This window comes from Quercus robur, chromosome 10 (assembly GCF_932294415.1).
Source record: "Quercus robur chromosome 10, dhQueRobu3.1, whole genome shotgun sequence".
NCBI lineage: Eukaryota > Viridiplantae > Streptophyta > Magnoliopsida > Fagales > Fagaceae > Quercus > Quercus robur.
The window spans coordinates 15,443,357-15,469,216 of record NC_065543.1 but is presented as its reverse complement, the minus strand read 5'-3'; the positions used below and the strand labels follow the sequence as shown (position 1 = coordinate 15,469,216).

General features: G+C 35.1%; 1 protein-coding gene across 4 annotated transcripts; it reads left to right on the top strand.

The window, feature by feature from the left end:
* Positions 1-253: 253 nt before the first annotated feature.
* On the top strand, positions 254-23,681 carry LOC126703926 (ATP-dependent DNA helicase 2 subunit KU70). Of its 4 annotated transcripts, XM_050402979.1 has the most exons (20): positions 391-463; positions 544-621; positions 705-821; positions 1,956-1,998; positions 3,392-3,506; positions 4,221-4,326; positions 4,460-4,577; positions 4,678-4,761; positions 4,853-4,911; positions 5,987-6,120; positions 6,228-6,271; positions 7,177-7,253; positions 9,272-9,445; positions 10,999-11,060; positions 11,456-11,516; positions 16,937-17,057; positions 17,131-17,251; positions 22,092-22,194; positions 22,327-22,513; positions 23,222-23,681. In XM_050402979.1, the coding sequence occupies exons 3-20, from the start codon at positions 790-792 to the stop codon at positions 23,333-23,335; spliced, it is 1,755 nt and encodes a 584-aa protein (XP_050258936.1). In that variant the 5' UTR covers positions 391-463; positions 544-621; positions 705-789; the 3' UTR covers positions 23,336-23,681. The 4 variants fall into 4 exon arrangements, with proteins under 4 accessions (XP_050258933.1, XP_050258935.1, XP_050258934.1 ...); XM_050402976.1 differs by lacking the exon at positions 1,956-1,998 and having other exon boundaries at positions 254-463; XM_050402977.1 differs by lacking the exon at positions 1,956-1,998 and having other exon boundaries at positions 256-463; positions 9,272-9,419; positions 16,965-17,057.
* Positions 23,682-25,860: the final 2,179 nt, after the last annotated feature.

Genomic DNA, 25,860 nt, shown 5'->3' with positions numbered 1-25,860 from the left:
TTTTTGAAAAAAAAAAAAAAAAATCTAAAACAATGTTGTTTTGGTTAGTAGATGGCAGCACTTAATAGATGACTAACTGAGTACTGAATTGATCATACTTAAAATTTAGAGGATTAAAATGACAAAACTCAAACTTAAAGGAATGAAACGAAAATTTTAGAGGGACAGTTTTGTATTTTGGCATTCATTTATTTTTTTTATTTTTTTTTTATTAATTTATAAACACAAATTCAAAAAGCCTATTTTTTAAATAAGGCGGGGGAGATTGAGGAGTCTTCTCGAGTACGCTGAAACAAATTCCCCCATATATACCAAAACCCATCTCTCTCGCTCGCTCGCTCTCTCTCTCTTTACCAATTTTTATTTTGGTTAGTTTAATTTTGTTGTTTTTCTGAGAATGGAATTGGACCCAGATGATGTGTTCAGAGACGACGAAGAAGACGCCGATAATGAATTCTATCGGGTATTTACATTTTCCCTCTTCATTTTTTACTGTGAGAGTTGGGTTTTGAGTTTTGATATAAATACTATTTTTTGGATCAGGAAAAGGAGTCCACCAAAGCGCTTCTGGTTTACCTTGTCGATGCTTCCCCCAAAATGTTCTCCACTTCTTGCCCTTCCGTGAGTTTCCTAACATGCCTCCCCCCATCAGTTTGATGATTCTGTGTTTCTCATTGTTGATTTTGGGAATTGTTGGGTGGCAGGGAGATCAAAAGGATGAAACTCATTTTCAGATTGCTGTTAGTTGTATCTCGCAGTCGCTGAAGACCCAGATCATTAATAGATCGTATGATGAAGTTGCTATTTGCTTCTTTAACACCGTAAGATAAAATGGTTCTGTTCAACTAAAATATGAATTTCTTGGCCATGATTTGCTTTTCTATTGCAATCTTTATGTTTTCAATAGCATGGCTGATGTAGGATAGAAGCTTTAGTGGGCTCTAATACCAAATTTGATGTAGGATCTTTAGGAATAAAAGGAAGCACGGTCATTTATTTAGGGTGTCGTACCCGTGTCGTATTCGTGCCATATCAGTGTCCGTACTGTTGTTTTATGGTATAATTTTTCAAAAATTGCTCGTGTTACCGTGTCGTACCGGTGTCCATACCCATACCTGTATTTGTGTCAATGCTTCCTTATTCAGCACTAAATTAGGGTTCTTGATGAGATCTTGAAGGGTTCTCTCTTCAAATAGGGTTTGATGTTTAAGGGTTTAGGTAATAAAAATATTTAATCATAAATGAGTTTGATGGCTGTTTGGTGATAAAATAGAGAATATAACAATAAACTAAGAAAGATAGACCCTAAGCAATCTTGACTATGTTTCCTAAACAATCATACTTAGGAAGGAGAAGGAAATCATGCCTTAAAAACTTAATAAACTCTAGGACTCATTTTAATAACTATTAAAGCAAACAGAAAAAGGACTTTGAAAATAGAATAGACTCGTAGGCCTCTTATCAGGCTACCTTATTTTAGTAAAACTTTATTAAAACTGAACCTACAAATTTCTAACCTAAATAAACTTAATGCTAAGACTCAGTAATAATTAAAGGGACCTATGAAAGGTGCCAAGAAGGCCCCACATTGAAACTGGACTGTAATTCTTGGATCTTTTGGTATTTAATCTACATTTCGCTCAATGGAGGCAAGTTGGTCATTCATTTAAGAGTAGAGAGATGATTTTCCTCTTTGAAAATTCTAAGATGTCAATAGCATGAGTGTGGCACTATCACTGGACAAATGAGAAAAGAAGAAAAAAAGAAAGAAAAAGATGTGGGCATTTGGCACTATAAAAAAATATGGTTTTTTCACTCTTGCTCCGTACTTTGTATTGTAGCGTCTGCCATTGTGTATTTTTTTATAATCTCCATAATCACTTGCAAGTGAAAAATATCATTCCCACAGGGAGACATGTATTGATCATGTTTGTTCTCAATTACTCCTTTCTCAGGGGCACTTCTGTTGAGTTTGACTTCGGGTTTACACTAGGCTTGGTAGGTCAAGGCTGTATTTTTGTTATGAATCATTTGCATTGGGAAAAGAAGAATTTGCTGGACTGGAATGGTGTATTTGTATATAATGTTGCAGAGTGAGAGTATCTTGACAAGCCTTATACTTATAAATGAGTTTTTAATTTTAATCATATTTATATGTTCTAGACAAATCATAGCTTTAAAGTTATAAAGTTAGTACTTGGGTCCTAAACACACTCTGAACCCTATGACTTTTTCAGAAATGAGTATACTCTTAGATGGAGACTTGTGTGTTGTATAGTATATTTAACAGCTTCATAGAAGGCCTGATTTGATGCAGGGAATGTGAATGGGTTGCTGTTTAGGCTAGATTGAATTTGCTTATGAGAGTTGCTTAGAACAAATTGATAGGTGGTTAGGCACCTTTGCAAAGAACACTAAGGGTACGTTTGGTAACTGTTTTTTTTCCCTTATTTTCTGTTTTCAAAAATAATTTTCTATTTCTGAAACTAAAAAACTTGTTTGGCAACCCAAAATGGACAGAAAACAAAAACTGTTCTCAAAATTCAATTTGTAAAAGAAACTGAAAACATGCAAAAGGTTGTTTTCAGTTTCTAATTTTCAAAAGTTAGTGAAAACACGCATTTAATTTAATGAATCTGTCTCATTTAATGAGTTAGTATTAGAGTTCAAATCTTAGTAACAACATATTTTAGTATTTTCTATTTTTTATCTTCAAAAAACTTTTTTTTTTTTTTAATTTCAACTAACCAAACATGTTTTTGATTTAAAAAATACAAAATTTTTTTTCTTTATATTCCCAAAAACAAGTTTCTAAAAATAGAAAACAAAATCGGTTACCAAACATAACCTAAGTTTTCAGGGAAGAGCTCTCAAAAGCTCATTTTGTTCACAAACTAAAAGACCTCCTTTACAATGCTTATACATGGATATTTATAGCCTAGGAGTTAGTTATTGGCGATGACATCATCCATAACTAACTCACATTTATCACATGCTAGAATACAATTGTAACATATTAATCACATGCTATATTTAATATAGCACATGGCTTCTACTTCTAACAACTTCGTAAAATCTAGCATGTACATGTGCCTCTAACTAATTTTGCCTCCAATTTTCAAATATTACAATGCTGATGTGGATTTAGCTACAATAGCCATGTGGGATATGTGAAATACAGCCCTTAGGCTTTGCTGGCCTTGTGCTGTGTCACTCCCTTGTGCCATGTCACCATACCATGTCAACATCTTCCATGTATTGCAATAAACTCCTGCATCATAGTTTTCGTTTGCTTTGGATCTGCACTTGGCTTGTTTAGAATTAAGGCTTTTATTTTTTAAACAATATGATTTATTCTCTGTTGGGATCCTATTTTCTGAATTTTTTGCAGAGGGAAAAGAAAAATTTGCAGGAGTTAAATGGAGTTTTTATATTTAATGTTGCTGAAAGGGAGTATCTAGACAGGCCAACAGCAAGGCTTATAAAAGAATTTGATTGCATAGAGGGTAAGTTCTTGGCTGAATAATTTGTGTTTCATGCTGGTAATGGTGAATGTCATACTTTATTCGTGGCTTCTCTTTGTTGGATATACTATTTTTACATTCATATACAATTTGGATATAATGAGCCTATTTTTATGCTATTTGGATATTAATGAGCCCATTCACTACGTGCTTGTGTTTCCTACCAATGAAAAATAAAGAGCCTGTTCCAGTTGCCTTCTTATTCCCTTTTCAATCTTATTTCTCTTACAAAAGTGATCTTGGGTGCTTTTGTAATACACTGATTAAATAAATAAAACTTTTAAGAGATTACAAAGAATTTCCACGAAGAAAGAGCTTGAGGCCTTGAGGGTGTCAAAGCTTTTTAATCACTTTTAGTTTTTGTTGTCAGCTTGTTCCTGGTAATTGCTGCTTTTTTTTTTGACATAGTTGTTCAGTATAATATTATAAATATAAACCATCCGTGGATGTTGATGGAAAATATGTGAAATACTGATAAAAAATCCTTAAATATTTGTTTTAGTTCCTGGAGAAACAACTTATTATTAATGCAAATTTCTTTTCTACCGTTAATATTGATATTTTATAGATATAATCTTAGCTTTAAGGATAAAGTTTAGTGCTGCTTGCATTTCAATGAGTGGAGTTCTATTGACTGCGTGCCTCTTTGATGGAGTACTAAGGGCAAGCCTGGTTCTTGGAATGTTTTTCATGCAGAAAGGTTTATGAAAGAAATTGGGAGTCAGAATGGTATTATCTCTGGGACTCGAGAAAATTCTCTTTACAATGCTCTTTGGGTAGCACAAGCACTTCTGCGTAAAGGGTAATTCTACTTTGGTACTGCTGTTCATTTTTCTGTTGAACTTTCTTGTAGCTTGCCAAGTAAAAAAATTAATTTTGTCCTATGACTCCCCCTCTGTGAGTTTTGATAATACTTGTCAGATAACCTATCTCAGATCTGCAAAGACAGCTGATAAACGGATGCTTCTTTTTACAAATGAAGATGATCCTTTTGGGAATATCAAGGGAGCAACAAAAATAGATATGACAAGAACCACATTGCAGAGAGCTAAAGTACTTATTTGCACGCGCTTCATAGTTTAACGGTTTTCTTTAAAGGGATTTTAACCTTTTGAAAGTCACTGATACTTTCCTCTTCTCTCTCTCCCCACAGGATGCCCAAGATCTAGGCATCTCAATTGAACTTCTTCCCTTGAGTCAGCCTGATGAGGAGTTCAATGTTTCACTTTTCTTTGCTGTATGGACAGCTTATTTTGATTTATTGAGTTACTTTCTTGTCTGATTAGATTAGTTACATTGCTTACTACTTCAAACTTTATTTGTTACAGGATTTGATTGGATTAGAAGGGGATGACCTTGCTCAGTTTTTACCCTTAGTGGGAGAGAAGTATGCCTTCCTATCTAGTTTTTCTTAATGGTATTCCTTATGTGCTAATTATTGTTGCATACCACTAGTTATGCACTACCGTACAAAGCTTTTGAAATTGTGTTTTGACAGCATGATTTCACAATTTTAACTGAAATTGTGTTTTCAAAACATGTTTTCATCTGTGTCTCATACACAGTGTGTAACTATCACCACTCTTCCTTATGTGCAGTTTTCAGGACTACCACATATCATATTTGAAGTGGGGGAACTGATTGGTGCATTATGAATCTGACATTGCTTAAATTTCTTAAAGTTTTGATTTCTGAAGTCTGTTTGGCTTCTTTAAATTTGAAAAGAGTTATTGTTATGTGAAGTTGATGATATCTCAAGAGCTGTAGGAACATCAAGGTTTTAAGCAGAAAATGGTTTGACTCAAAGAAAGCTATAGAAAAGTTTAGATGAACATTGAGCATATATGTTGATAAAGAAATAATAATGAACATCAATATTTTTGAAAATAGTGCAATGTACTTTGAATGCAAAAGATTGTAATGTTTTTGACAATGGTGCAATGTACCTATTGAAGAACCATCATACTGAACTCCTTAGTCCTTACGCAACACTTAGCAACATAATTTCAATGTAAAAGAAAGAAAAAAAAAAATCAAATGTATGCCTGAAAGGCTGAAACATATCAATGCTTCTAGTGTTTTCTGCACCTTGTGATGCATAAATAATCATCAACTTCTGATAAGTATTAATCACGGTTATATTTGAAACAGTAATAGAAATGTGATTTTGTCATTCAAATTTATTCCTTCACAACATGCTACAATGATATAATCTCCAGGTCAGGTTTTTTTATATTGGGTTGAAGATTTTAGAGTATTCAATATTGATGCTGGAATTTATATTGTCAAGTTCCTTTTCCTAGTCTTAAGTATTTTCCCACTTTATGCCAAGAGTCTTGTAGCTCAATGGCACTCCCTCCTCTCCTTTATTAGGAGAACCAAGGTTTGGATCCCCCCTCCCCCATTATTCTAACTATAAAAAAAAAGTATATTCCCATAAAATATCTATATTCCAATTTCAGGTTGGAAGATATGAAGGATCAGCTGAGAAAGCGTATGTTCACGAAGCGCATAGTTAGAAAAATTGCATTTTCAATTGCTAATGGATTATCAATTGAACTGAATACATATGCTTTGATACGTCCCACTATTCCAGGTATGTGTCACCATTTTGTGATAAATTTTAGTTATTAAACAAGAAGTGAGTTTCTGCATATCACCTTGTATACACAGTTAATAACTGTGCTACCCTCGGTTTTGCAGGAGCAATTACCTGGCTTGATTCTGTTAGCAATTGTCCCTTGAAGGTGATACCACCCTATTAAATTTTCTTTTGATGGCATATACACACATAAATCTAGCTACATTGTAGTTTTGATGAGGCCCAAATAAATGACCATTGCTTGCACATCACACACATGCACACAAAAAGGTACATCTGCATGCCTCTTTAATGGGTGATACCAAAGAAGGTGATTGATATCTATCTTATTTGGAAAAGTTTGTTTGGTCATAATATTGCTTCTTTTGGGGTGCAGTCCTTATTTTCCCTATGTGGCTGATCTGTATAGAGGGGGAAAAAAAGTATTTGTGAGGGTGTTGGGAAGTCTATTTTTGAGGTTAAACTGGAATTTGGATCTCATGTGATCTATGTATTCAGTTCAACTGTCATTGGTGGAGCTTCTCTTCCTTTAGTTGATTCGGTAGATCATAGATTTTAGATTTTAATTCCTTAAGAGATTCTTGTGTATGCCCAATTAGAACTTGAGTATTTTTTCTCATTTAATCTTTTGTTAGTTATAGAAAAAAGAGTCTTGAATTGAGTGATTCTAGAAAGTTGATGATTAAGACCAACAAGTATTTTTTCTCATTTAATCTTTTTTTAGTTGTTGAAAAGAGTCTTGAATTGAGTGATTCTAGAAAGTTGATGATTAAGACCAACTGATGTGGATTTTGTGATTAGACTACACAAATGGGTGTTGGTGAGTGATTCTATGAAAACATCTCTAGAATGTTGGAAATTCTCAAATGCCCAGAAAGGATACTGTTTATTTTTTTCTTTTAATTTTTTTAAAAGGGTGGGTGGGTTCTGCTTATTAAAATGATTTTGATATGGTGTTTCATACTTTTTGCCTGTCATTTAATGTTTTTCATGTTTGTAGTAATGCTGTAACCCAGATTTTAATTAGTTCTATGTGTTGATCTTGCATAGGCTGAAAGATCTTTCATCTGTTCGGATACTGGTGCATTGGTGCAAGAACCTCTTAAACGCTACCAACCTTACAAAAAGTAAGTGGATTTTGCTTTTTCCATTATAATAGCATAATAGAAGTGCAGTGTTATAGATCTGTAGTATGTGATGTTATTTATTAATTCATCTCTGCTGCATTGCTCCTTGGCAATGATTAGTTAATTATGCCATTCTGAAGAAATGAAGGTATGCTTTAATAATCCTTTTGTTCTTTTTGAGAATGTGTGCTTCAATAATCTTATTATAGTGATTCTGATGCTTTTAGGTGTACATTTATGGTACAATAGTTCTGATTTATATCAGAATTCAGTTTAAACTTTAATTTTTGTTGTCAGGCTCTATTCAAAGCAACACTAGAAAATAGTTCTAGTTTAAGAAATAATAGATAGATATAATCAACATAGGGGTGTGATTTCCTGGATAAATAGTAGTGTTGTCAGTTTGCAGAGTAAAAGTAATAAATCAGATTGTGTTAGGTTTCTAATTTGAAATATACGTAGTAGCGTTGCAATTTCTAATTTCTCTATGTTAGATTTTTTTGAGCATTGTAATTTGCGTGATTGACTATACTGTTCTTATAGTATACCCCATGTACTTGGGATCCTTTTTCTGTCATTAATATAACTTCGTCACTTATCCCAAAAAAAAAAAAAAAAAAAAAATTTTAAAGCCTCATTGAGTTAGGGTCATAGCAGGGCTTCATTATAACTCAAACTAGATTGCTTAAAAGCCCTTGGATTGATGAGAAAAACTGCCTATGAATTTGCTATGGCAATATACATGTTACATAGGGGATTTTGAATTATTGACTGTAATGGAGGAGATTTGACTCAGCTGGAGAGAATAGAAGACCAAGACAGGGAGAGAAGACCCTTCTCCATCAGGGTTTGCTCAAACGCCTTTAAATTTCTATACTCCAAAGAAATCAATAGCCCCTAAAGTTATCCTAAACCTATCATAGCATTTAAATATGGTCTACTTATTCTCAGTCTAAACTATGGGATTGTTTGCAATATGCACCTGAACTCCAAAATATTTTGCAATCAACACTCTAATTTGAGATTAACATGCTCACTAATTTGCTAATATAGTGACTCATTTGCATCTAGGAGTTTGCATCTAGGGTTGGCTGGAGTCATTATCAGACCATTTGAATAATTCCACGTGAAATTTTATCATCAATCAAATTGTAAAGAATTATAATATTGTGCATATATAGACTACTAGGAGTAAACCCTAATCCTATCTGACTACGAAAACCCTAATTCTAATTCTAATTGAGGAAACCTAATTTTAAATGACTTGGGAAATCCCATTTATTGAATTACAAAAATACCCTTGGCTCTAGCTCAACTGACACCTTTTCTCCTTAAAATTTCTAGGTGGAGGGTTAGGTTGTGGGGGCAAGACCTGCTAGGTATGCATGTAACTTATGAATAAAAAATGGACAAAGTTTGTTTGGAGCCTTGAACTCCAACTACCAGTAGGAAGTGACATTAGTGGTTGTCATGTGCAATGCACACGACTCACTTAACCCAACCAACTAAGTGAGTCATGTGCATTGCACATGATGTGAAACATGTCATCTTTTGATTTGTGGTCAGAGCCGAAGGCTCCAAACCTGTTTGGAGCTAAACCTCTTCCATAAAAAAGGCTCTTGACTCTAGGAGTTATATAAAATTACTAATATACCTAACTAACTACATAGACTTGAGATATAATACAGGTGACCAATAAAAACACAATTGACTCCCAAAATTAAATGAAACTAAATTATAATATATATTTCTTTTTGCTTCCCAGATTAGGATAACCACATTTAAACCTGATATAAATATGATATTGAGTAAAAGGCTAATTAGTTATGCAATGTGTTTTAACTTTTAACGCTTCTAGTAGCATTCTGTAATCCCGCTGGTTCTGTTGGTAGCTCTCATGGCATCACTTTATTTTTTATGCAAATAGATACATTACATATTCTCTCTCTTTCTCTTGTAAATGCTGTCATGTTAGTTTTCTTCTTCAAATTTTGGTCTAACTTTTCCAATCTCTCTAGTGAGAATATTAAAATTTCAGTGGAGGAGCTATCAGAGATAAAAAGAATTTCTACTGGACATCTTCGTCTTCTAGGATTCAAGCCATTATGTTGCTTGAAAGATTATCATAACTTGAGGCCATCGACATTTATTTTTCCCAGTGATGAGGTTGCTTTTGTTCTGATCCTGTTATGGTACTGAAATATATGTTTTTTTTCTTGCTTGTGCTGCTTGTTTCTTTTTAGTTTATTGGTTGATTATTTGTTGTCAAACGCATATCACAATTCTATTGGTTGCTTATTTGATGATGTGGCTTGTGAGGTGCTCAGGTCATGGTTCAACAGATAGAACACACATTTATAAAATAGTCTATTATGAAAATAAATTTTTTGTTCAGATACATACTCCTAACTTTAGCGTTGCTGTCAGTTTGGTTCCTTTTCAAAACTTGTAATTGGTCTTTTGAATCTCAAATTTCTATCAGTGTGGCCTTTCCATTAGGATTTGTTAACTGTTGAATGTTAGGTGCCCCAAAATTATGCTAATTTTTTTTCTTCAAAAAATTAGAAAAAGATTAAAAAGAAAATAAATACAGAATAATCCAAAATTACTCTCTCTCTCTCAACCCTGCCTGTTACCTAGTCAGCACTAATGCCTCCCTCTTTGACAACTCATCATCCCTACTCTTAATCTGAAATCTCTCTTAAAAAATGTGGTTTGTGTATAGCCCTTTTTAATCTCAAAAGATCTCTCTCTCTCTCTCTCTCCACATGACAAATGCCATCACTACCATCCCTCTAGTCCCAAGACAAACCCAAAACCCCACAAAATTCATTTTCTAGAAACCCATGAATCGGAACACCAACCATTGTGAAATGCTGTCTACATTTTCCCTACACCTAAAATATACCACCACCAGCATCCAACCTCGTCGCTGGCCTGTGTTTCAAACCTAGAGATGGAAGGAAAATAGGAGAAAATCAAAGAAAAGGGGGAAAAATTGACATATCTTGTCTTCGACATAGAGGAAATCTAGTGAATGGTTGGTGATGGTACTGACAACAATCAGAGACAAAACAGTGGTGACTGAAACTGAAGGGGATCTTCTGAGCTCAGATGTGATGATTACAGTATAGGCTAATAGTGGTGGTTGTGGGGAATGGGCACAAAGGAAGAGAGAGAGAGAGAGAGAGAGAGAGAGAGTGGACAGGAGATGGTTTGAAGGGAAAAATGGGGTGGAAATTTTGGCAAACTATATTAAAAGGCTAATATATTAAAAGATGGAAAAATTACCAATACAACATGGTCATTTGGGGAAGTTAATTGTCAACATGCATCCTATCAAAAGGGCCAAATTGACAGCGATTCATATGTTATTGGGGGTTAATTGCAAGTCTTGAAACTTGGGCAAGCAATTAACATATAACTATGATGTTCCCAGTTCCCTTCTTCTTCTTGTCCTCGCTGGTCGGAAAACATTTATAATTATATCGATTCTTTACTTAGCATAGATGTGATACTTTGTGCTGTGATTAGTGATATAATAGCAACACTAACACAGTGTATATGTATGCCGTTATATGAATGATGTTTATGTATCTTGAAATTTGCATAATGTGCTTTCCATGTGAACCTTCTGCAACCAACAGTGCTGTGAGCTTTTCTTACTCTGGTTCTTGGACAATTTTTTTTTGTCGTTTATGACGGATGGCTCTGTTGTTGGTTTTTTTTTTTTTTTTTGTTACAGGAAGTGTTCGGTAGTACTTGCATTTTCATTGCCCTGCACAGATCGATGTTACGGCTCGAGCGGTTAGTACTTATAACATACAATGTTCTATACTACGGCAGTATAATTTTTCTAACTTTGACCACTATCTATTATATAGATTTGTTGTGGTTCTTGATATATTGTTGTTGACATCTTTTATATATGTTAGTCATGAAATTTTGTTCTCAGTGTGGTTGACATTTTACAACTGGATGATGCATTTTCCTTATTTTTTTCTTTAATAACATTTTATTAGCATGCCACATGCAACCGTGCAAACTTGATGCATTCTTGATTGCCTAGCTGTTTATTTGACTTGAGTTGTATTACAACTTGTTGATTAACTACTTAAAAGATTGGTGTTGGATGGTATTGAAGTTAGAATCCATCACAAGTTATCGTGCACTACAACTTTTGAGGTTTTTATCGTTTCCAGATTTGCAGTTGCATTTTACGGCAGTTCTTCTCATCCTCAACTGGTTGCCCTTATTGCTCAAGTAAGTTGTAAATACTTTCAGAGGATTTTTATATTGATGTATATTTTTCTAAAATCAGTAACATTCGACCTGTACATCATACTTTGCAGTTACTTTCATTGTTAACTGGTACCCGTTATTGCTCTATATGACCTGTTATTGCTCAATTATATTTAATTTTCTACACTACGTCAGTGTCTTTGAATCCTCTAAATCAATATGGCATTGGAATATTTAGTTATCAGCATCATTTATTAACAATGGTCACAGCTGCAAAACCGTCTCAATTGCATTCTTCCTTCCTGGTTTTTCTCGTTCACTTCAAAATTTTGGTCAGAATTATTTGAGTTGAAATATTCTTTTGTTACGCATTATCTTCTTGATATAAGCATTCTTTTCTATAGCTCAGTAATAATCGACTTGGTACATTATCCTCATTTTTAATGGTTCTAAACTTTGATATTGCAAGCCAAATAAAACATCATCAGGCAACTGACAGCAGTCATTATCATCCATTAGAAAAGCATTAGCCCTTGTGACTAAGCACAGTTGCAACCAAACAACCAGCTTTTGATAAGTGATGAGATTTTATTGAATGGAAGGGATACTTCTGAGAGAGAAAATCTATAAAATTTACAGCTGAATGCATGTCTTTTATGCCAATGGTGTGGGATAACTCAAACAATGATCTTAAAAATGCTGATTTCAACTTTATGACTGAGAGTCCACTGATGCAAAAGAAAAGTTTGATGCTTCATAAAAAGAGAGAAAATTGAGAGAGAGAGAGAGAGAGAGAGAGAGATCTCAGATGCCATTTCTGATCACAAAGGAAATTCTCATACAATCATAAAGTGAGATTACAATGGTGAACCTTCACTATTTATAAACCAGGGATTTGGTTATGCTGACCTCATGTGGACTCATCCCTATCTAACTAACAAACTATAGTTGGCACTAACTACTACAACAATTAACCACATATCTAAAACTGTTAACATGTCTAAAACAATCATGTTTAAAAGAAAGTACAAGAAGTAATTCCCCACACGTGGAATACTTGACCATGTCACCATGCATGTGGAATTTCCATGTTGAAATTCCTTACGTTAGAGGATTCCCCCTCTAAAATGAAATAGCACATTCTTCCTTAAATGCTACAAGTAGTATAGAAAATGTTGGTTCTCAGCCAATCTTACTTGGTTTCAAGATTTGGTACAAGGGGAGTCTTCTTCATCATAAGTGCTAAGTCTTCTTCATTACCTATAAAAAAAAGTGCTAAGTGTCCGTTTGGGAACAACTTATTTAGTTTTTTGCTGAAAGTGTGTTGAAATATACTTGTACTTAGAAAAAGTGAGAAAGTAAGAAAAAGTAAGGTTTTAAAAAGCTGTACATAGAAGCTAAAAAGCAATAAGCTAGCTTATAAGCTATACCCAAACACACACCACACCAAGCTAGCTAAGTCCTCTTCAACTTCAAAATATCCTCCAATTTCTTCACTTTTGATGCTGATTATAAATAGGTGACTCAATTTCCTTCCTCGTCTCCTCTATCTCCTCCAACAAGATGCTTTATTGCAGTTTCCCGTTGTTTTTTGTACTACCCAAAGATAGGTGACCAGGTTCACCACACTTACAAGTTACATCACTTGAAGCTTACCCATTAGGGCTGTCTTTTAGCAACCACATTTTTGGGATTTGGCTGGTTGGATGAAGGCACAAGAAACTTAGTGGTTCTTGCTTGTTTCTCATGAAGATTACCACCTATACCATCAGTTGAAGTCAAAGAATCAGCCTTGAAGTAGTTTTGAACATGCTTTCCATGCCTGGAAAAACTTCGATTTTGTTGCTTCTCCACCAATAAGGCTTGGTTATGAGGCTTGTAAATAGTTGAAAGCCAGTGTAACACGAGGATACCTTGCATGGATGGCTTTAAACCATTGAGTTACCTTGCCACCACTTGCTCTTCGTATCAAAGTCTTTCACCTCATTATTGTTCCTTTGTGTCCCAACTATCTTCAGTTCATATTCCTTAATAGTGTACATGATGCTCTTACTGAACCTAGGTGGAAAGATGCTATGATTGAGGAAATGACGGTAATGCATAAAAACATTACTTGGGAATTGGTCCAGTTTCCTAAAGATATAAAGACAATGGGTTGCAAATGGGTATATACAATTAAGCAAAAGGCTGCTGGGTCTATAAAGAGGTAAAAGACTAAACTGGTTGCAAAGGTGCACTCAGCCCTATGGGATTGACTATCAAGAGACATTTGCTCTTGTGGCTGAGATGAATTCCAAACATATCCTTATGTCATAAGCAGCCAATTTGAACTGGACACTTTATCAACTTTACGTAAAAGAATCCTTCCTCCATGGTGATTTAGAAGGAGGTTTATATGGATGTTCCTCCAAGTTCTAGGAGTATTTCAACTTACAAGAAGGTATACAGCTGAAGAGATCATTGTATGGATTGAAATAATCTCACATGGCTTAACGGTTTAGTTGCATCATGTGAGCCTATGGATACATGCAAACACAGAGTAATCACACTTTTCTTAATCAAGCACTCACCTCTAGGTAAGGTTATTGCTCTTATTGATTATGTTGATGATATGGTGGTAACAGGGAATGATCTTGAGGAAGTAAAATAATTTAAAAGGAAATTTAGCTAGGGAGTTTGAAATCGAGGACCTTGGAGACTTGAAATATTTTATAGGAAAATGGCAAAATCTAAACAAGGTATATTCATATCCTAGTGGAAATATGTACTTGATCTTTTATAAGAAACAAGAATGCTTGGTTGCAAGGTTAGAAATACCCTGATAGAGCAAAATCATAAATTGGATGAAGATCCAAAGGGTGTATTGGCCAATAAAGGGAGATACCAACACCTAGTCGGGAGATTGATTTGTCTGTTCTCACACATGTCCAGATTTGCTTATTTTGTTAGTGTGGTTAGCCAGTTTATTCATGCACCTTGAGTTTCCATATGGATGTTGTTTACTGTATCCTTTGATATATGAAGTCAAGTCTTAGTTGAGGATTACTTTTCTCCAATCATCCTCACTTATTAGCGGAATCCTATACAGATGCGGTTTGGGTAGACTATTTCAGAATCCAATATAGCAGGACTAGTGCAGCACTAGGTTGAATTTCGTGCAATAGATCTTGGTATATTTGTGAACTTTGAGTGAAGATGGTGTTGTTAGAGTTGGGGTTTAATACACAAGAACCTATGCTATATTGTGACAACAAGGTACTTATTAATATTGCTTGCACTACTATACAATATGATAGGACTAAACATGTTGAGATTTACGGTCATTTCTTCAAGGAGAAGCTGGATGATGCCATTATCTATACTAAATTAGAACCTATCAAAAAAAATCTATACTTAATTTGTGAAAACAGAAAAGCAACCAGCAAATATTTAAATTAAAGGTAGTCTCGAGTATAGCTTTTATACGATTCTAAGCAGGCTGGGCATGTGCAATATCTATTCCTCAGCTTAAGGGGGAGTGTTGGAATATAGTCTAGATAGAATTTGAATTTGTAATTTTTAACCCTTGTGTATGTATATTCGTAATTTGCATATTATTGTTTGTGTATAATAAAGTCGTTGTTAAAGTTAGTAGAATTAACCTTACACATTTTTTCCAAAATACAATAGAAGCTGTCACTCGCCACCGTTGGGATGCCACCTCTTCCATTAGTCCGTCACCGCTGCCTGGGCCATATAGTTGCTTCTTGCCTTGACACTCTCACTCATAGCAATCAGGTTAAAAGCCTCTTTGAGTGGTCGTTGACGATGTCTTTAAGTGTATCAAATGTCTTGTACTCGCAGTTAGGTCGTGAGCTTATACCAAGAATAGATTTAAAATTAAAAACAAGAGATATTTCCTTGTTGAGCACGTGGATTTGGCCTCCAGTCAACCTTATTACTAGCTGGTTAGAGCCAAGCCATGCAGCTCAGCAACTCAAGCCATGGTCTTGTAGCCCAATTTAAAAAAAATTAGCACATGCCTATGTTGGAACTCCCGCCAAGTGTTCACTGCTCCTGCACCGGCTCATGGTTGACTTTCTGGCATATTTACTATCTTCTTCTCTAGAATAGTTGAATTCAACTTGAATTTCTATTACTTCAAATCCAGCATGACATGTGTCAAGAAGTGTAGTACCCTGACCCATCAAATAAAGGCTATTCACTCCTGTTTTGGCTAATTCAATGTAACCATATAAAGGAAATCCCCTATAGACCAGACAGATGACCTTCACTCCGGGCTGGAAATGATCCATTGAATAAAGGGAACTCCACATCTGGAGAGGATACAACATATTGAAATCATATTTCTATGCTAGTGCTGATTAATAAAATTTATGGTGGGAGGCTGCCACACTCGTCACCTCCAACAGACAGTTAGACAGTTGGCATGATTAATAAAATTCCATTTAAACTTTCTCAATGGTCTGGTGCTAATTCCAGCCAACACTAGGTTTCTAATTCCTAGGTTCTGCTTTCTTGCTTGGTGCCTATTTTAAGTAAGCCTAGGTGCTGATTCCTAGGTTAGTTTTATTTTTTGGTTCTTCAATTTTGTTGTTGTATCTATTTTGGTTTTTTCCTGCATCAAAGGTCCTTAGAGAGATCACTAATTCATTTCTTAGAAGGCTATATGGAAAGAAAAGGTACCAATAAAGTTAACATTCTTTGTATGGATTGTGTCTTCGGGAAAATTCTCACGATGGATAATCAAATTAAGCAAGGAATGGTTATTGTAGATTATTATTGTATGTGTAAGTGTAACTAAAGCAGTGATTATATGGATAGTTTGTTATTTCATTGTCCAATTGCTATGGAGTTTAGGTATTGTCTTTGTGCTATTTGATGTTAGATGGATGATGCCTAAATCAGTGCAGAGGTAGCTTCAATATTGGAGAAAGAGACCAAGTTCTTTCAGATATGAGAGTTTGGAATTTAGTACAATTATGTCTCATGTGGACCTTTTGGAAGGAGAAACAAAAGAACTTTTGAGGGTGAGGAGTTATCAGTTGTGAGATTTTTATTCCATTGCTCAATGTGATCTCCCTCAAATCAGTTGTTAAGCAATGAGTTACACCATCTAATATTGTAGACTTCTTGGATTCTTTATATGTTCGAGATGTTTTATGGGGGATGGTTGAGTATTGCGCCAGCAAACTATATATTGATTTGTACTCTTTGTAAATGATCAATACAATTATTCATTGCTTATTTGAAAAAAAAATAAGGGTTTGCTTTTCATAATGGAGGAAACTAGTTTCTGGTTCTCAGTCATCTTTTTTCTCTAAGTACTAGTTCAAATTACAAAATAAAGTGAGCTGATTTCAAATTTCAAGTGGATTGTAATATTAATTTTGTTTATTTTATTAAATTTGACATTGTGTTAGTTTTACTTTTTTGGTTAGCCTTACCAATTTCCTGAAAAATTCTCAGAAAGAAATTATCAGCCATGGTGGTCAGGTTGAGCCGCCAGGAATGCACATGATATATCTTCCATACTCTGAAGACATCAGACATGTTGAAGAGGTAAGAGAAATAATTGAGCTGGTTAGTTGACTTCTATTAACATATCAGTAATAAATACAGCGACTTCTTGCAGCTTTATTCAGATTCAAATGGTGCTGCACCAAAAGCAACTGATGATCAAATTGAGAAGGCTACTGCTTTAATGAAACGTATCGATTTGAAAGATTTTTCAGTATGCCAATTTTCTAACCCTGGTATGTTGCGTAATTGCATTGCAGTTCTGTAACTTTAAAAAAGAAAATAATATTCAAGGTTTATTATTTTATTTCCTAATAGCTGGTTGTCATGTAACTACCTTTCAGGTCTTAATTTAAATTGAATATCACTTGAAAGGAAATTCTCATTGTTCTAATAAATGTGTTAGACCTGCAAGTCTGATTGGTTCAAATATGAACAAGGAGATTGATCCTGTCCACACCACAGAGTATCCTATAAAAATTGATCAAAATCAAAGGACTAGAGGTTCAACTGCCAAAACCGGTTTTGACCTGTTTCTTACTTACCAAAAACTTTTTAGCTTACCAAAAAGAAAGAAAAGCAAGCTTACATGCATTACTTCTTTTACTGAGGGAGTGAATGGGCCAAGTAACAATCACAACATTGGACTAAAGATTTTTAGGCCTATACAAAACCTAGCCTAAATGTATTCTTGATGGATAGTGATTTATATAGAGGTAGAAGCATAATATCTTTTATTTTTTCAATGTTGGGCTTTTGATAATTCTTTTCTCACAAGCTTGTGACACACAGGATTCAAAGCAATATGAATCACTGCTTGATTGTTACAATACATAGTCAAAGGTAGCTATGCATTAAGCTTTAATTTTGTAATTAGATGTTTAATCCACATAAGCACATAAGATGCATGAGCCATGGCTCTATACTGAACCTCCGAACTGCTGTGGAACATAACACTGCTTCTTACTTTTGCAAGTAATCAAGTTTCCCACTAAGGTGCAATATCTAGTAGTTGATCTTCTATCTGAGGGGGATCATGCCCAATCTGAATCAGCAAAGAAGTCCACAATTGGTGTGTGCTTTCAGATACTTCACAATCCAAAGAGCCACCTAATGTGGATGACAAGGAGCAGACAAACACTGACTTACCACACTCACTGCAAAAGATATATCTGAATGAGTAATTGTGAGATAATTCAACTTGCCAACTAGACATTGATATTTCTTAGGATTCTGTAACTTCTCCCTGTGATCCGCATGCAGTTGAACATTGGGGTCAATATGAGTCTCTACAGGTTTAAGCCTAACAATCTAGCTTCTTCCGAAAAATCCAATACACATTTCCTCAGAGACAAATTAATACCTTTTTTAGATTGTGCTACCTCAATACCCAATAAATACTATAAATTTCCTAGATCATTAGTTTATAATGAAATTTGGAGGAACTCTATCATTTCTGCAATTCCCTTTTTATCATCACCTGTGATAATTATATCATCAATATTAATTTTTTTTTTAAAAATTGAGAAACAAGGGTATCTGAATCTCTTTGAGTACTTGAGTATTCCTTGGGTGTGTGCAATTCCCCCTCCCACACACACCTGTTTCATGGAGAAATCCCTTGGATGTCTCCCCAAGTTGCCAAATAGAGGTTTCACACGTAGGACCTCATGGATGTTATGAAGCCTTATGAACCACCAAGCTAACAACCCCTTGGGGTTTCATCAATATAAACTATTAATAAGATCTTCCTCTTAGAAGTGGAAGTGAGGACGGAATGATTAGACTGGCAGCAGTAAAGCCCAAACCGGACTAATGTTTCACTAAATCTGCCAAACCAAGCTCTAGGAGACTATTTAAGGCCTTAGATAGCTTTACTTAATCTACACATCTTAGAAGACCCCTGAGCAACAAACCTTGATGTTTTCTCCATGTACAATTCCTCTTGCAAATCACCATGTAAGAAGGCGTTTTTGACATCCAACTGAAACAAAGGACAACCAAGATTAGCAGCCAGTGATATGAGTTAGCTTCAAGGAAGGTGACACTAACAAAATGAAACAAAGGCCAACCAAGATTAGTTTCAAGGAAGGTGGCATCAACACTCACAAAATGATGACGAAATATAGGAGAATAACTAGTACCATTTTTGTGTACGTGAATACCCAAGAAAAATACACTTAAAGAGAGCGAGGATTGAGTTTGGCACTGCCAGGGCCTAAAGCTATGATCAAAGTAAACACACCCAAAAATCTTAGGTGATAATTGGAATAAGGGTTTATCAAGGGACAAAGCAGTAAAAGGGATTTGACCACAGAGGGCACTAGAGGGCATGTGATTGGTAAGATAACAAGTGGTTAGCACAACATCAATGCAATATGATTCATGAACATTCATATGAAGTAAGAGTGCCTGAGCCACTTCTAACAAATGTCGCAATATACGTTTTGCCACACTATACGTTTTGCCACACTATTGTTCTTTGGGGATGCCGTTGGGGACTTCTTTTAAGACAGCTTCGATATGGAATCCTATTTTGGAGAAAATGGAGAAGAAGTTATCTGGGTGGAAGCGTCTCTATTTATCTAAGGGTGGTAGGCTCATGTTACTTAAGAGTACCCTCTCAAGCCTCCCAACATACTTCTTATCTCTTTTTACTATTCCTAAAGCTGTGGCTGCTAGATTGGAAAGGATTCAAAGGAATTTTCTTTGGGGATCATTTGAGGGGAGTTTCAAATATCCTTTGGTGGCTTGGGAAAATGTGTGTTTACCCGTCAAGATGGGTGGTTTGGGGATTAGAAGTGTGGTGTCTTTTAATCAAGCTTTATTAGGGAAATGGTTGTGGAGATATGGGCATGAAGATACCCATCTTTGGCGGCGAGTTATCTCCACAAAATATGGTGAGGGCCAAGGGGGGTGGTGCTCTAAAGTGTGCAGGAGGACTCATGGGTGTGGCCTATGGAGAAGCATTAATGAAGGGTGGGATAGCTTCTCTAAGCATCTGTCTTTCGTAGTGGGTGAAGGCACTCGTATACGCTTTTGGCATGATAGGTGGATTGGTGATAATACTCTAAAAAATCTCTATCCTGATCTCTATATGTGTTCAGCGGTCAAGGATGCTTGTATCTCTGAGGTTTTGTGGATGCCAGATGGGGGTACTGTTAGAGTATGGGATTTAAGGTTCTATAGAGCTTTTGAAGATTGGGATTTAGCTGCTTCTTATTCTCTTCTCCAGCTTATCCAATCTCGCATTCCTCGGGGTGATAGGAGTGATACTCTTTGTTGGCGGTTGAAGGGTGATGGAAATTTTGACACCCGATCTTATTACCATGCGATTCGGGGTGCTTCGAATTCTTTGTTTCCTTGGAAGGGTGTTTGGAAACCAAAGATTCCTAGGCGAGTAGCGTTCTTTTTGTGGACAGCTACTCATGGTCGGATCCTCACTTTGGACAATCTAATGCTTAGGGGTCGTCCGTTGGCTACTTGGTGTTGTATGTGTTGTTGTGATGGGGAGTCAGTAGACCATCTTCTTCTTCACTGCCCTATTACTCATTCCCTTTGGACTTTTATGCTTCAGGCCTTTGGTATTCATTGGGTTATGCCAGGATCAGTGGCGGGTTTGTTATCTTGTTGGCATCAGTGGCTCGGGAAACATAATTCAGACATCTGGAATTTGGTTCTAGGGTGCTTAATGTGGATTGTGTGGTTGGAACGAAATCGTCGTTCCTTTGAGGATAATGAGAAGACTTTGGACGAGTTAAAAGTTTTATGCCAACGTAGTCTTTGGGAGTGGTCTCGTTGTTGGGGTTTTACTGAATGTTCTTCTCTATTTGAGTTTATGTCTTCTCTTAGCTTAGTTTCCTAATTTCTTGTTTTGCTGTGTTGTTTGTTTTTTTCCCCTTGTTCATCATCATGAACAACTTGTACTTTTCTTTTCTTTTCTTTTTTCTCTTTATTAATAAATTTCTGATTACCTATCAAAAAAAGAAATTGAGACAGAACAGTATGAAAGTATTCACGAGCATTATCAAAACTGAAAACATGAATTGAAGCATCAAATTGAGTCATTATTTCCATATAAAGTGATTTGAAAATAGAATACAACTCTGACATTCCTTCATAAGGTAAAGGTAAGTGACTTGAGAAGTCAACAAAATACCTAAATCCCAAAGGGGACTTCTATTGGAACCCAAATGTCTGAATGACCTAGTTGAAAAGGGCTACTAACATGAGTCTCACGTCTAGACACGTAGGGCACTATATGGTGCTTACTCAATTGAAATGCCTCACACTATAAGATTCAATTTGATGACATGCTGGAACTAACAGCTTCAAGGTCTTAAGAGAGGGATGACCTAGGCAACAATGCTACTGAAATGGAGAGACGAATGACTGAAGAGCCTTTGAATGAGAAGACTTATTAAAATCCATATAGTACAGACCATCAGACTCATGCCTGCCACCGATCTTCTTTAGACTGGGTGGCGGTTAGTTTTGCCAATGATCTATAGCTCAAATGGCACTTACTTAGAATGGGTGGCGGGTAGTTTGGGTTCAAAACCCACAAGGTTCAATGTGGCACGTGTAATTTAGCATTAAAAAAAAAATTATGCTGGTAATTTTGCAAGTTAACTTTGTTCAAATAGAAAAGGTTTAGTCAAAGTTCGTCTCACTGAGTCTGACTTCAATGTTTTGATTGTGATCACATTGAACTTCAAGTTATTTATTTATTTTTCCAAGTGTTCAAATCCATAAGAAGTGTCAGTGCATCTGTTAAGTGAAATTAACAAAAATAAGATATAACACTACCGGTAATTCTGATAGTTTAATGCATGAAATGCTATTTCTTTAATGTGTCTCTAATTATGTATGTGTCCCCCAACTTCTTTTATTTTTTACTGTGTGGATACAATCACTTTCTTCAAGACCTTTGTTAGGATTTGGTGCCCTTATCAATTGTCATCGAAGATGTACATTTCTTCTGAGAGAGTGAAACATGAAGCTGGATTTGATGCCTGTCTCTGGCTTGAGAATTCTTTTGGGATTCCCTCATGTTACAAAGTAATTTTTTTGCAGCCTTGCAGAGGCACTATGCAGTATTGCAGGCCTTGGCTTTGGAGGAGCCCGACATCCCAGAAACAATAGATGAAACCCTCCCTGATGAGGAAGGCATGGCTAAGTAAGGATGACTTTAATGTAACATGTTTTTCTGTATGATAATCTTGCTTCACTGCCAAAATAAAAGAAAAAAAAAATGAAACCAAAGAAAAATCCGTGACTCTTGCTTCCATATTTGCATTCATGACTGCAGACCAGGGGTAGTTAGTGCAGTAGAAGAATTCAAGCTTTCAGTCTACGGTGACAACTATGATGAGGAAAAGGAACTTGTGGGAAATGGAAAAGCAAGTGAGGCCTCCAAAAAACGAAAAGCTATTGCTGATAATGCGGTTAAGGAGTCTGCAAACTATGATTGGGATGACCTTGCAGACAATGGGAAGGTGAAATTGGAAGTCTATTTATTATCTTTACTTTATTCCTAGTGGTTTGTTCTGATCTAGAAAAGAAAAATCCACATTGTTTTTAATCATGTTTTTGCATGTGAAGTTGTTAGAATTGAGATTAGAATAGGTTGCACCTGACAAGAATTTGCACAAAATTACAACTGCTTTCATTTTAGAAATTCTGTTGATGAATATAAGAGTTTAGGCACCTTTGAGAGTTTATTTTGTCAAAAGTCAAGCTTTCTAGATTCTTTTTTGTTAAGGCTAATTGACAGAAAATTTCCTAATCATCATTCTTAATTATCCACCTAAATATGGGCTTGGTAAAAAATTCAAACATGTTAGCACGCCTATGAATTATTATTACTTCTAATATTTCAATGATTAGTCTGGATTATAAGAAATACCAAAAGGTGTTTTTTTTTTGGGGTGGGGGGGGGGGGGGGGGGTGGTGTAGGTTTGGGTTGACTTTTAGTTTCAGCTAAATTTGGTTAAGTGGTACCTGTGGAAAATGTGAAAAGCTAATATGAAGGATCTTGACATCTAGGTTTTGGGGCAGGTTTGAGAATTTGACTATCCACAACAAAAGAGAAAAAAACCCGAAATATTAAACCTTTAAAATCTAATGAATTTAAATGCCGGTAGATGATTGGTTTTAGGATTTACTCGGTGTTTTTGGATATTAATAAATTCTTTGTTCTGCAGTTGAAGGATTTGACGGTGGTGGAGTTGAAATACTACTTGACAGCACACAGCCTTCCTGTTGCTGGAAAGAAAGAGGCTTTGATCAGCAGGATATTAACTCACATGGGAAAGTAAGGAACTTAAGGCTAACTCAGTATATCTTTTGCAAAAGAGACTAAAGCTTTTTGGCAAAGACGGGTGATTATAGGACTTTGATAAGGATGGTATAACTTAGCTTGTGAAGATTTTGGGTTCAGACAAGAGTAGGAAGCTGTAACTGAATTGTTTTGTAGCCTATCATTTTGTGTAAGTATTGCTCGTGTAGCTGCTCAGTTTGTTACTTAACAGATGCCTTGTGTTTGTGCTTGTATTTTTCTGTATTTATTTGTTTTATAATTGAGTTCATTCCTCTGGAAAAAAAGTTTTTATACGCTTCTCATAGAACTTTACTGGTATATGCAATTTCTTTGGATTTTCAATTGATCAATGCCCCTTTGATATTTATAGATGTCATTAAACAAGTAATATTTGATTATTATCGAAGTCATATATACATTTATTTTCCATTAATTACAATTTTTTGAGGCAATCACATCTTGCCACCTCAATAAGTTACGAAAAAAGTTTTCTCTAAACTTATTTAGAGACAAAATGAGCTTGAAGTTTAGCGATAGATCAAAAATGTATTGAATAGAAAAATCAGGTAAAAGCAATATTTCTTTAATGGAAGAATAAGATAAAGAAGCCAAGGTAATTCCAAGGTAATTCCAAGTTATTGGTGATTTGGCTAAGTCTACTAATTACTGGTAAAACATTATTTGGACACATCGTACTCAAAATGTCTCTCACCGAAGTGTTTGTTGAGTGATTATTGATGACTACAAGGAGGTTCAATTCAACAAACAACCCTCTAATAAGCGCTTCGTTATGCGAAAAGGTTTGCATGTTACTTGATAGCTAACAACTAAGCAGAAAAGACTAACTTTAAACTGAATTTGTCGATTTCTCATGCTCATTTTAGTCTTGAATCGACAGGGTCAAGTCAAGGCTTTTACTTTATATCTACTACTGCCTATCCCTCCATCACTTCGAGAAACAAAAAAAGGTTGTCCACATATCTTACTAAATTGTCCGCCACTTGCTTGCCTTATGCCCTTAACAATTATTGAAGGCTAATTTACAAGCATCATTTCGAGCTTTTATGAATTTTGACCTTTACAAAATTAGGATGCCTTTTTCTAGTGGCCTCATTTATTATTGTTTCTTTTCTATTAAACTGGTAGGTACTACAGAACATATCTTGGAGGTATTGCGCTTTTGTTTTTGTTTTTGTTATTTTTGATTTTTGTTTCCTATTTTCCGGAAAGTGTATATATATATATATATATATATATTAATGCAACATTCCTATTATATTTTGTTGATCAATATACACGTAGACCTCACATGCACTTGAGAGTGAGATTATATTTATCTGATATGCTAATTATTGTTGTATACAGCTAGTTACACAGTTGTACACAACCTTTGAAATTTTGATTTCAAAATATGATATCAATTATAATTGTGAAATGGCTAAATCATGTTTTCACAATTTTAATTGAAATAAACACGGTTTTAGCTTGTGATGTGTGTGGTAATCATTGTTCTATTTGATATAGAAAATACTGCTAGTGCCTCTACCTTCCCTCCCCTTAAAAGTAATACTTGCATAACTGAAATATACAACATTGTAACATCATTCTCATATGTATATGTGGCTCATGTATGTGGACTCCATATACATGTGAAAGGAGTGTTGTATAAAATAGTTTTTATTGTTCTATTCAAAAAAAAAAAAAAAAAAAGTCCGTATAATTAACTTGTGCAAGATAATTTCAATTCTAACCTTCAACATTGTCTTTTTTTTTTTCTAAATTTTCTAAAAAAAAACTTCTATTTGTATAGGCTATTCAAGGTCAACAGCTTTCTTGCTTATGCGGCATTTCTTCGTCTTCTTTTTATTATTTTTTTTAAAATTTTTAATATAAAGAGTAAATTGAAAATTTTGAAATTCTTTTGTATGATTTGCCAATTCACTACCACAATATCAAGGAATTTGGCCTAAATTAGGTGGTTGGTAATGGATCCGTTGTTGTTTACTTTTCGATCAACAAAAGAGAGAAAAGATTTAAATTTTAGATGTTTCCATTAAAAATACTATAAAGTGCCAAGTATAGTTGAACGTCAAAGCTCTTATCTGTGATCTGCTGTTATCTACTTGTACCATTCTCTTGCTTTCTCCATACCTATTTTTCTGATTAAAACAAAATGCATGCTAAAAGCGTATAACGCGAAGTAGTTGAAGTTCATTACAACTTGAATGAAAATGATGGGAATATTTTAAAGAAACAAGGGACCTTGCCTTAAAAAAGTTCATCTTTTACTTTGAGAGTGCAAGGCACTCGGACAAGCAAATAAGAGGTACCACACACTTTGCAATCAGTTAGCGATTATTAGATAAACAGATTAAAAAAGATCCTTTTCTGATAGCAAATTAATAAAGATTAAGTCTCGGAATATGACACTTTAACACCTGAATTGGATGAGGAAGGTTCTTCTTAATTTTGAGTGCAACATTCCACCTAATAATAAGATTGAACATTGTAAGGCCAGACTTT